General features: G+C 37.3%; 1 protein-coding gene across 2 annotated transcripts; it reads right to left on the bottom strand.

The window, feature by feature from the left end:
* Nucleotides 1–206: 206 nt before the first annotated feature.
* On the bottom strand, nucleotides 207–12,407 carry LOC138363469 (uncharacterized). Of its 2 annotated transcripts, none has more exons than XM_069322730.1 (5): nucleotides 12,362–12,407; nucleotides 9,933–10,139; nucleotides 6,946–7,130; nucleotides 5,810–5,937; nucleotides 207–4,143 (listed from the first exon to the last, which is right to left on the bottom strand). In XM_069322730.1, exons 2-5 carry the CDS (start codon nucleotides 10,133–10,135, stop codon nucleotides 4,024–4,026), a joined length of 636 nt encoding a protein of 211 aa, XP_069178831.1. In that variant the 5' UTR covers nucleotides 10,136–10,139; nucleotides 12,362–12,407; the 3' UTR covers nucleotides 207–4,023. The 2 variants fall into 2 exon arrangements, with proteins under 2 accessions (XP_069178831.1, XP_069178832.1); XM_069322731.1 differs by lacking the exon at nucleotides 12,362–12,407 and adding an exon at nucleotides 12,122–12,261.
* Nucleotides 12,408–13,189: the final 782 nt, after the last annotated feature.

Here is a 13,189-nt window from a genome sequence, read left to right as displayed (position 1 = left end):
GATATTGGAGGTGGAAAAATACAGCCAGAAATGGTATACTGTACTGAGAAAGTGTAAATTTTATATGCTCTAGGAGCTTGAATACAGTAAGTACTCTACCATACAGTATATTGCTAGTTTTAAATTTGTTTATTAATGTGGTGCTCATTATCAAAGGTGGTGCTGTATAAATGTGAATTTTTTGCAGTTGAAAAATAAAACTAATATATACTGTACTTTGTTTTATTTGTACAAAAATATAAAATATGCATAGATAAATTAATTGAATCGTTAGACACCTTAGAGATGGGCTGTAGGAAATAAGTGAAAAATGAGTTGTTATAGCACTTGACTAAGAATTGATAAGCAGAATGAAAGTAAATGCTATCCAACATGAAAATAGTTTTTCCATGTTGCAGGATATTAACACTTTTGGCTGATGCATTTTGCATCCAAAATTAATTTAATTCTGTTTTTCCCTGCTTATTGAGACGTGTCTTAAATGTGCATAATGTCTGTATGTGATGACCCATGTGGCGTCATTGCACCACATGGTAGGCCCATTGTTAGTGTCTAGTGACTGCTGTGGCCTCCCCTTGCATCCAACACGTGTGTCCGTTCCCACTATTTTTCCTCGGCTAAATTGACTCGAAGATGGATAGTGATCAAGGACACGGCTACTCCAGGATGAAAGCGGGGAAAGAAACGCTGTTTCTCCCTCAAAAGATTAGTGTTCCCAAAGAGTACAGCAAAGTGAAACTTGCGCCAACAAAATTCCAGGCTTTCGGAATTCTCTGATCTTGAAAGTTTCTAAAGTGAGGTGGTTGAAACTGAAATGGCAGGTGGAGGAGGAAATTGAAAGTGATGTTGATACTGCCACATGTGCAGTGCCCAATCTGTCCTCTGGTATTTTATCGAGAGATTTGCTGAAATTTATGGTACATTGTAAAACTTGTAATTACCTAAGTGTAATTACCTAAGTGTAGTTACAGGATGAGAGCTACGCTCGTGGTGTCCCGTCTTCCCAGCACTCTTTGTCATATAACGCTTTGAAACTACTGACGGTCTTGGCCTCCACCACCTTCTCACTTAACTTGTTCCAACCGTCTACCACTCTATTTGCGAAGGTGAATTTTCTTATATTTCTTCGGATAGTTTGGTGCATCACATCTTTGTGCATCACAAAGCATGTCTAATGCTTCTAACAAACAGTAAATGGAATGAATGAGGTGTAAGAGCTTGCCAGATATTTTGGATTAAATGTTTATGGGCGTTGTGAAGATGCCAATGATGAGTTTACTGGAAAATGGGTAAATTGTGGCATGTACCTTTTTTCAATGCAATCGATTAATATCAAAAGTAAAGTATTTTCATACTTGTAACACTGCCATTCCCAAAGACAATAAGACAGACTAAAGTTAAAACATTCATGGAATATCTATTACACAAATGCAAAACAATTATACAATCTTCAAAACATTTTTGGATGAAGGCACAATGTTAAGTTTTTGGATTATTAACCTTGAAAGCTAAAGTATGGAGTAAAGCTGTACATGCTAGCTGAATCACACACTTCAAAATCATGGATGTAACTAGTCTGCAGGAATTGTCTTCAATTCAAATGGTTATGGGCTTCATTGATTCATTTATATATAGATAACTACTATAACTGTTCAACTGGGTGAAAAGCTGCTTATACAAAGTGTATACACCTCTGGTACTCAGATTACAGCATGGTGCACCAAACTATCTTCAGCTACATGCAAAAGGTAAACTCCCAATGGATAAAACTGTGTTCAGAAAAAGGACAATACTTTTATAATACTGTGGAAAGATAAGTTTTTATTATGTTGGTCTTTCCATTTGCCCTTGTATGCACAGTACTGGGTATATCCCTTTAGAGAATTCTATTTTGAACAGTATCAAAATGAACTATTGAAAAAGAAAATATGCAAGAAAACTGAAGAGTACACACAATTTAGTGAGTGCACACTCGTGGGAAATGCCAGGCCCACCTTGGAGGGCTGGGCACTCACGGTGGGCAGCTGTGTTGTTACACAGGATACTAATACAGGAGCAAAAAGATGAAAGACGAGTGACATCAGAACTACAGTACAATAAATCCAAAGCAATAAGTATAGAATTGAACATCACATTATAAACTACTTATTTCAGATGACAGCATTAGCAAAATGGAAGAGTTCAAAAACTGTATCACCACCTTTTGAGGTAACTATCACCCAGATAATCAATGCTGTAAAACTGGAATAAACTTGTTTAAAACTAAGTTTACCATAATGGACAACCCAGTAAGCTTTTAAAGCACCCCCCCCCCCCCCCCCCAACACACACACACTAGGAAGGATAAGAAACTTGGATGATTGTCATGCCCTTCAAGATGACCTGGACAAAAGTAGTATATGGAGTACCACTTGGCAAATGGAATTTAATGTTAATAAATGCCATGTTATGGAATGTGGAATAGAACATAGACCTCACACAACCTATATATTATGTGAGAAATCTTTAAAGAATTTGATATAAAACTATCTAGAACCACCCCTAGATCTTTATCACCTGAGGACCACAAAGAATATTGTGCGAGGAGCCTATGCCACACTTTTTAACTTCAGAATTGCTTTTAAATACATGGATGGCGATATACTAAAGAAATTGTTCACGACTTTTGTTAGGCCAAAGCTAGAATATGCAGTGCCCATATCTTAAGCAGCACATCAACAAACTGGAAAAGGTGCAAAGACACGCTACTAAGTGGCTACCAGAACTGAAGGGCAAGAGCTACGAGGAGAGGTTAGAGGCATTAAATATGCCAAAACTAGAAGACAGAAGAAAGAGGTGATATGATCACTACATACAAAATAGTAACAGGAATTGGTAAAATCGATAGGGAAGATTTCCAGAGACCTGGAACTTTAAGAACAAAACACTACACTTGGGTAATTACACACACACACAGTGTTGAACGACCAACAAGCCCCAAGATGCAACCCCACAATGGTTGCCACTTTCAGGTACCTATTTACTGCTAGAACAGGAGGCATCGGGTTTAATGCTTTTGTCCTGCAACAGGAGTTAAACCTAGTACCTTTCGGCTATGACCCAACTTGCCACTGGAGACGTTCTGAATAGTTGTTCAAATAATTTTATGTAAGAATGAATGGGCTATAGAAACTAGAATAGGATATCATAAATAAAACCAGAAATTTATATTTGCTTATTAAATAACTTGGATTCCTGTACAGGCCAGAATTTGATATTTTATAGATGTGGGCCCAGGCAACACCAGAAGCTGATGCAATTAGACATTTCTAGCAGTTTCAATTCGAGGCATGGATGGTTACGTAAATGGTCAACAGACGGCTGGAGTGCGGATAAAAAATCTACTGTATACCGTAATCATATTAAAATGTAAATGGTATTCATTAAGTTTGTCAATTTACACAGTACAATATTGACGAATTTATTGCTGTATTTAGAAATAAATGGCAATTTCTAGAATTTAAGAATACATTTGCTGTTACAAAACTTTTTAATACCGAATGTAAATAGCGTGTTCAGAAGGGCATGAAGCACATACCCGGGAAACCTTTGTAAAAGAAGCAATGGAGTTTTCAAAATTATTAAATTAGGATTTATATTATTGTATAAAAAAAGTATTCTTGCTCATTTGACTTTCACTGTGGTACTTGCATTTCAGCCTCTTATACACAGTATAGGCCCAAGATCTAACATTTCATTTTTATTTTCTCTTTAAAGACAATCATAATAATGTTTTCATGGTACAATCATTAAAATACTGTACTTAATGACCCTGGTCTTGGACAAACTATTTCTGAAAAATTTGGATCTACCACAATGGGCGACATTACTTTTATATTGTTTTCTGGACGTCATGTCTCGGTGAATTTTCAGGATCCTTTAGACTTAAAACATTTGGCAGAACTTTCATATTGCAGTAAATTGCTTTCTATTATTACTTCATTTGACCCATCACAGTGAGGGGGGCCAAAACCTTACTAGGCATTAAGCGAGAATTTCATTAATTATATGATTGCGCTGGCGGTTAAGTCCACAGTTCTTTAAGGCCTCCAGCAGTCCTGTCACTGGGTCACCTTCTGCTTGCCTTTTGTATTCTTCTAAAATCTGCAACAGTAAAAGGACAACCATGCAATGTTGCATACACAACTGCTCTGCATTATTTGCACGCATGAATATACACGCACCTCTAGTCCAGTAATGACATAAGTAGTCGTGCACATACATATACAGTATTGAACTGTAAATTCAACTGCTTATAGTAATAATAGTATTTTTTTTTTCATAATTTTATAATTATTCTATACATTATTATTTTTAGTACTACAGTACAAAGGTATGATATATTGTACAGTACAGTACAAGGAAACTTTTATGATTACAGAGGCACCCTCAAAATCTGGACCACCATACAACGCTCTTAAGTGAGTTACGGTATTATCAAAAGGAGGCACGAAGGAATCCATACAACCCTCTAAGTAATGGACCAACTTTGCATACCCGATATCTCCTCCAAATTCTGATCTTTGGAATCTGGGCATTTATTTAAACAGAGCCACGGTGAAATCTGGTTACGTATACTGTAGTAAATTCCAGCAGATAATTTTTTTCTCAATATTTTTTTTTTAATTCGGTATGGGTAATTAGAGGTGCCAGAAATGGTAATCTGGTAATGGCTGATGCCATATCTCCTAGATTATTAATTGGAAGAGGTTTTCAAAATATTTCATCATGATCATTAAGAAGTTTTGGCATGAGAAAAAGTAGATAATTCCCATTTAGGCTGGTACAGTATCAACGTTGAACTACTAACCTTAACCAGGATATAGCTCTACCACAGTGGCCTAACTCCCAGGAACCTATTTACTGCTAGGTCAACGTATGCATTAGGCGAAAGGAAACATGCCCAACCATTTCTGTCTTGTCTGGAAATTGCACCTGGTATCCCCAACTGGGAGTCAAGGATGAATCCAACTGTACTATGAAAATAGATTATACGGCTAGTTTTTATTTTGATTGTGAAGAGCTTTGAATGTGACCCAATATCCTTAAATACCGTTTTATAGCAGTAATAATGTCAGCAAATTTTGCCCGAAAGTAAGTTTGGGGTATGGTAAAATTAATGGACCCATCTTTGAAGAAATTGTACGGCTGGTTTTAATTTAACTATCAAGTTCGAATTAGTTGTTCAAGCCAAATTCTAACCTCCATTGGAGTTGGTGCCAGAAATTTTACTGAAGACTGTCATGAAGCCACATCTCCATAATTATTTATTGGAATGGGTTCCCCTGATCTTTCATGGAAAATCATAAGCTAAATAAACTTTTGAGCCTGGTAAAGTCAATGTGTGTGCTTCTTTTACAATCATTAAGTAGTTGGCCTAGAGGGGGGAGGGGGAATCTTGATATAAGTAGGTACAGGGCTCTCTGTCCTTGCCAATGGAAATTAATGTGTGCCACAAGACGATGGACCACTGAAACTAGGCTTCTTACAGCCATGTCCACTGTCTATCCCAATACAGTACTGTACCAAAATAAATCCAATATAATTTTTCTGCACTAAAATAATAAAGTATAAGTTTATTTGTGAAAAGTACATGATTATAGTATAAATTGTATGTATATTATAAATTTGTAAATGTCACTAATCACAGAGAAAGGCAATAAACCAAAACACTTGTAAAATAGGAGCTTTACTACCACATAATTATTATACGTATACTGTATTAATAAAGCCAAACATATCAAGTTCTACATGCAGACTGTTACTGTACCTGGTATACTTTATCTTTTTGTCGCACAGTGGGTTCACGAAACAGTTCACTGACAAAATTAGCCAAGCCAAGACTACGTCCAAGATCAGCCCAACGTCCTCGTAAATTCTCGCTCAGATACACACACACTGCAAGAAAGTAATAACTATAAATTTATTCATACAATATACAATGGACATGTTGAAGTAGTTATATAGTAGGTAAAGGAGTTTATTATATAAAGTCACAGGTTATACACAGCATTTTGGGCATAATAAAGTTGAGAAGGCTCACTCTATACCTCTTTCAAGTGCTATTACTACCAAATATAATTGCCAAGAGGCATTAATTGCTAGTTGGTCTTCCCAACCTTTAACATGAGTCAGCATCGAAATGCCTACAGCATATCCTGAGGAGGACGGGGAGAGAGAGAGAGAGAGAGAGAGAGAGAGAGAGAGAGAGAGAGAGAGAGAGAGAAACAGAGACAGAGATAGAGACAGACAGACAGAGAGAGCACGAGAAAAAAAAATAAAATAAAATAAAATCAAAAGTTGGGACAGAAAGGAGGAAGTGGAAGCAACCAAGTGCTATGCTCAGAATGGAACTTTTCATCTACTGTCAAGACAGTTTAATGAAATAAAAACAGTGTATAATAACAAGTCAAATATCCAATACTGTACAAACTCAACCTGTCCTTTCAACCAGTATGTCTCATTTTGTATGTTATGGTCTCCAACTTACAAATTATAGAATACTCTGAAATGTAGTGGCTCACAAAACTCCACAGCTTCTAGGCGTCGGTTGGTTAGGTTAGGTGGGTTATCTTGAGGTTATTTTGAGATGATTTCGGGGCTTTAGTGTCCCCGCGGCCCGGTCCTCGACCAGGCCTCCACCCCCAGGAAGCAGCCCGTGACAGCTGACTAACACCCAGGTACCTATTTTACTGCTAGGTAACAGGGGCATAGGGTGAAAGAAACTCTGCCCATTGTTTCTCGCCGGCGCCCAGGAACGAACCCAGGATCACAAGTTCAGCGTGCTGTCCGCTCGGCCGACCGGCTCCCAGGTCGGACCGGGTTGCTCCGGTTTGTACATTTATGGTTAGATTAACAATTTGTATTTTGTAAGAGTGGCAACATTAGAAGAATGGGCTGACATACCCTCATCAAAGACTGGGTGATGAAGTAATGGATCAGAATGAGCATTATCATCTTGCTTTACTGAAGGCATTTCCTTCTCGTGGGTATTAGGTAGCAGAGAAACCTTCTTGTATTGCTCTATACGTGCTCTCACCATCTGCGTGTGGGGCCCAACTTGCTCAGTTAGCCACAACAGAATGTCAACTCTGAGGATGTAGTTTAAATTAATTGCTTCAATGGAAAATCTATTTAGAAATACAACTTATTTCAACTTTAATATCAATGTCTTTAATACAGGGAATAAACAATTATATTTTTAATATGTAGTAATCTTCGCAAGTGAAACAAAACTGCATAAACACCTGAAACAATAAATTTAACACTGATGCCCAATATACTTGTGACAGTCTCACCACTTTATCTTCACCTAGAATTACATATTCATATATTCTTGTTATTATTTTTCTACTTGAATATTCTCCATGTCATTGAAGGGAATGGTCTCATATTACTTGAAACATCATCTCTCAGATATGGGTAATGAAAAATGGGGTGAACAGAAGGTAAAATGTGCCATGAAGAGGGAAACTGGATCCAGGAGGATTGGAGTAAACAACTTGGGTACAGACACAGCTGCGGGAAAGACAGAACTAAGGACAGGGATATTCACCAATTAGACGAGTGTTATAGACCTTAACCCTTAAATGACTCAGCTAATTTAAAGTCCTAATGTAAACTAATGTAAAAAAAAATTATTTGGAAAATTGTCGCTTGTGATTGAAGCCATTTAAGGGTCAAGGTCTGCTGCAAAAAGAGAGAATAGAGCAAGACCTCATTTAGAAAGTCAAGGTCCTCTCTGGCTTACATAACATAGAAGTAATTGGAAGCTAATCTGTCCCCTCTCACTAATAATACTGTGCATTTTGATGTCAAAATCCTTAAATGACAAAATATGATGTACTTTAAATCATAGTAGCTCACAAACATTCACATTTTCTATGCCTGGGTTACTAGGTTAGGTTCAGGTGTTTTAGTGCACCATTTTCTGTCCAGTGTGGCAACTCGAGAGGATGGGCTCAGGAGGCACACTAACCCTTAAGAACCTGGAACTAACAACAGCTACTAATACCACAAAGAAAATAATCATTGCTTGCTAGCCAGGAGGAATCTGTAACCTGAAACTGCAGCCAGGAACCAAACATGGACCCAAGTTCAAATGAGCTGGGCTCATGGTCACTATTCTACAACAGAAACAATAATAAATCTAGTTAAGCCTGACTAGCAGGCAGGCAGAACATATCTGTGGCCTGGTATAGTACTCTCATAGTTGTGCTTGCGGGGGTTGAGCTTCGGATCTTTGGTTTCACCTCTCAACTATCAATCAACTGGTGTACAGATTTCTGAGCCTACTGGGCTCTATCATATCTACAGTACATTCGAAACTCTTTTTAGAATCTGCCTCCACCACATCACTGCCAAATGCATTTCATCTGTTAACTACTCTGACACTGAAAAAAGTTCTTTCAAATGTCCCTGTGGTTCATTTGGGTACTAAGTTTCCACTTGTGTCCCTTTGTTTACGTACCACCCATGCTAAACAGTTTATCTACCCTGTCAATTCCTCTGAGAATTTTATAGGTAGTGATGTTTCCCCTAACTTGTGTCTTTCAGTGTCGTGAGGTTTAGTTCCAGCAATCTTTCCTCGTAGCTCATACTGTACTCTTTAGCTCGGGGCCTAGCCTGGTGACGTATCTCTGAACCTTTTCTAACTTCACGTGTTAGTTGGTCCATGTTTTTCTATTATATTAAAAATGTAGACTAAACTATTTTTGTCTATATACACTATATACATTATACAAAACAAAAAGAATTTTGAATGGAACTATAGAGGGGGCAGGTAATTTTCCACATATAAATGAAAAATTATATGTGAAAAGTAATTTTTGGTTGGTCTGATTTAAACTCCAGAAAAGAATTAGAACAAAAGAGGCAATAAAGCCATAGGACTTCAAATGAAAAGTAGTGATATAATATACTGTAATAAACAAATTATGATTTGTCCCTTATAATAATGATTAGTCATGTGCATGCAAAAGCATTCTGGACCTCATTATGTGCTGAATATGTAGCTGCAAAGTGGAGGGAGCATTAAACATTAATGTTAAAATATTGTATGTGTTTTATCAAGTGCAGTGGCAAAAAGTGACCATTTGGAGGTCTCAGGGGGGGGGGGGGAATTATCAGGGATAAGCACCAAGCAATTACAACTATGCAGGACTTGAAAGGGGTCAGGATAAGTATTTGGGTTGGGATGGGGGAAAAGGAATGGTGCCCAACCACTTGGACGGTCGGGGATTGAACGCTGACCTGCATGAAGCGAGACCGTCGCTCTACTGTCCAGCCCAAGTGGTTGGGAGGATGGTAGACATTAGGAGACATTTGGAGGTCTCAGGCATATAACCCTATTTTTCCCATAAACTATACTTTTAAGCTGGATTGTGAAACTTTTGAAGGAATATATCCTGTGATATTTAGAAATATCTTATTCATTAGACAATATTAATTTGTTCTTGTTGTAGAAATCTTTATTATGATTTGTAATTCCCTTCTTATAAGTTTGATTTGTGTTAATTCAGGATATCATGCAGGAACCAAGTAGATTAAAGCTGTGAAAACCATATTCAAGTACAGTATATGATTTTCCTCCAGCTACTTCGTAACCCATATGCAAATTAAAAAATGCATGTATACAGGCATACAATATAAAAGAGTAATATTTGACATATGTCCTGCATGTCATTCTGCCGACTATGGTCACATGTTGAAAATTTCATTTGAAAATTCAGCTGAAAAAGCTCAGCAATACTTGTGAAACCTTTGACAAGCCCCCAGTTTCATGTTGCCCTTGAGGCCACTAGTGATGATGACTTTTAGGTAAATATATGAATCAAAATTTAATGCATTCTCTTTATAGTCACTACAAACAGCTTTATGCAGGGATAGCTTACTTCTGAGGTGTAAGAAGCATCCATTTTTCCAGTAGAATCAGAGCAGAAGACAGATCAGCACATCTACTGATCTCTCGCATTCGTGGAAACTCCCCAACCGAGCTAGAAACTCCCAACAGAGCTAAACGAACTTGTGCCATTTGCTCGGCACTTAACTGCAGCCAAGTACTGCAAATCTCATCCTTAAGATCAGAGTAAGCCATCTTTCTGGAAAATAAACACGTTAAAATAACATTAATACCCTAATACATACTGAATTATAAAGTACTGTACACAAAACTGTTTTAAAGCAGCATATATTAAGTATATACAGTACTATATACATGCAAGATTAATATTTTACATACACAAATACCTTTTCAAATAAATAAAAACTAGAGAATTGTAACCTGAATCATCCCACATGAAAAAGAGCATACAGTATTAAGAAACCAATCATTAGCTTACACCAGGGGTACCTTGACCTTGAGGTGCTTCCGGGGCTTAGCGTCCCCGCGGCCCGGTCGTCGACCAGGCCTCCTCCCACCTCAGGGGTGGGGAACCTTTCATCATACAAATGCTGTATTTTACTCGGTGAAGATTTCATAAGGCCGCACTTTGTATCATGTGCTAAATGCATTCAAACGTGAAAACAAACTTACAGATTGTTTCATTAATATAAAATGTGTTTGAAGGTAGTACAGAGTACTGTACCATAAAAGGCCACAGGTACAGTACTTTCGATTCCCCTCCGGCCCCTACACCAATACAATGTCTTTTTTTTTTTTTTTTTTTTTTTTTTATTATTTTCTACCACAGACGTGGCCACACATTTACAATGCTAACCAGCATATATACATTTTCTTCTGTCCTCCATGGACAGGGTTAGAGAAGTGTTAAACATACAGTTCAAGGGTTTATTGAACACTCAACCACAGAAGGTGATTCGGTGCTTTTAAAATGCTAAGCTAACCTACATACGTAAATACATAGATACACAGATTTACGTATGCCCTACATAAAGTATTAGATGTGTCTTTTACATAGTGTCATTAATGTACATTCACAAAGGTGAAATGTAATTCATTAATGAAAATTCATGAAATGATTAATATGTCTTTTACAAGCTCTATATCTTACATATTCTTTTCGAATATCAGCTACGGTACAACACATTTAGCATCACCATACTGTACCTTTGACACACACATGCTTAAGTCTATGAAGGCCACATACCCTCTTACATACCCAAGCATGGACAGGATGGAAACAGGCAAATTGGGCACTGAATAGTTTGGATAATTACCACATAAATTGACTGAAATCGTTGGAGGATATTTAATATCTTACGGTGTATCTAAATAGTACAGCACTCCAAACGCCTATTTCAAATGGAAGCAGATAATTTTGAACAGCAGATAGTTTGCACGTGCAATTTTCAAACCTAGATTAATCTAAAGAATCTAAGATATAAGAAAAGTGTGAAGCATATTCCGTGAAGTATATTCATATGGAATATGAATATGACAGGACAGGAAAGTATACTTTTATCCTAGGTCATGTTTAGGACTAAGGCATACTCGCTGGTTGGTAAGGTACTATGGTAGCCTTAAGTATACTATGGTAGCCTTAAGTATACTATGGTAGCCTTAAGTATACTATGGTAGCCTTAAGTATACTATGGTAGCCTTAAGTATACTATGGTAGCCTTAAGTATACTATGGTAGCCTTAAGTATACTATGGTAGCCTTAAGTATACTATGGCAGCCTTAGGTATACTATGGCAGCCTTAGGTATACTATGGTAGCCTTAGTATACTATGGTAGCCTTAAGTATACTATGGTAGCCTTAGTATACTATGGTAGCCTTAAGTATACTATGGTAGCCTTAAGTATACTATGGTAACCTTAAGTATACTATGGTAGCCATAAGTATACTATGGTAGCCTTAAGTATACTATGGTAACCTTAAGTATACTATGGTAGCCATAACTATACTATGGTAGCCTTAAGTATACTATGGTAGCCTTAAGTATACTATGGTAGCCTTAAGGTTGGTAGAGGTTGTTGTTGGTATGAAAGAGAGGGACGGGGCTAAGCCTCATGTACCTCTCCAGAGGCTGATGATTGATTGATTGATAAAGATTAAGCCACCCAAAAGTTGGCACGGGCATGAATAGCCCGTAAATGGTGACCCTTTTGAGCCATTACCAGTATCAAGAGCTGATACTGGAGATCTGTGGAGGTGTGACTGCACCCTGCGTGACGGGAGATGTCTCCCGTTTGAGGCTGATTGATTGATAAAGATTAAGCCACCCCAAGAAGTGGCACGGGCATGAATAGCCCGTAAAGAGGCTGATGATGAGCACCAAAATATTATGTTGTGTTGATTTAGGGGCGACGACGATCATGGGATCGGATGCGCCCAAACACCAAAATATTAGCTCCCACCTGTTGCTTGTTGTTGACTGTGTCAGCTGTTCAAGGCAGCCCGAGTGTAAACTCACCTCATATATTGAACATGGACATATTGGCCAAATTACTTATTCATTATGAATTACCTATTTAGGGTTAATTCATTTATTTATATTATAAACATAAACAGGGGATTACTATAAAATTAGATGTAATGGGTTATTGTATTTTAAAGTATGATGATTGAGCGGTATATTCCAGCCCGCGATAATGTAATATAATATTTAGTGAAGCAAATTAATGATTTTGTAATGATATTAAATAGCTATGTATAAAACATGAATAATATGCCACATATAATATGTAATAATATGCTATTCGGTTAGATTTTTTGCGAAAAACGTTTTGCGTAATCCTGTAGTTGCTTCATTAGTATGTGTAACTCCTGTCCCTACATTTGTACATTACCCTTATGTTCTTTGTATACACATTCTTTTGGATAAACATGAATTGATTGATTGATATATTTGATAGGAAGGTTATGCCATATTAGAAGATATTAAGCTTACGAATATCTGAAGAAGAAATTATTTTCTTATTGTAAATAAGTAGGTTTGAGTAGCAACATTTGCAAATTTGCCGATGATACGAAAATCGGTAGGGAAATTAATTCGGAGGAGGACTCACTATCACTTCAAGTTGATCTAGATAGGGTTTTGAAATGGTCAAAGGATTGGCAGATGCAGTTTAATGCTGATAAATGTAAAGTTCTGAGGTTAGGTAATGATGATAGAGTTACAAGATACGAGCTAGATGGTGTTGTGATTGCGAAAGTCGGATTGCGAAAGGGATCTGGGAGTTATG

Source organism: Procambarus clarkii, chromosome 11, assembly GCF_040958095.1.
Source record: "Procambarus clarkii isolate CNS0578487 chromosome 11, FALCON_Pclarkii_2.0, whole genome shotgun sequence".
Classification (NCBI taxonomy): domain Eukaryota; kingdom Metazoa; phylum Arthropoda; class Malacostraca; order Decapoda; family Cambaridae; genus Procambarus; species Procambarus clarkii.
This window is presented reverse-complemented; position numbering and strand designations above follow the sequence as displayed.

Bases quoted from the DNA above. Each gene is read 5' to 3' on its own strand.
- LOC138363469 (XM_069322730.1), bottom strand. From the start codon at position 10,135: ATGGCTTACTCTGATCTTAAGGATGAGATTTGCAGTACTTGGCTGCAG. The intron at 7,131-9,932 runs GTAAGCTATCCC...CTACATCCTCAG, and splicing joins ATGCTTCTTACACCTCAGAA to AGTTGACATTCTGTTGTGGC. The intron at 4,144-5,809 runs GTACAGTAACAG...TTACTGTTGCAG, and splicing joins AAAAAGATAAAGTATACCAG to ATTTTAGAAGAATACAAAAG.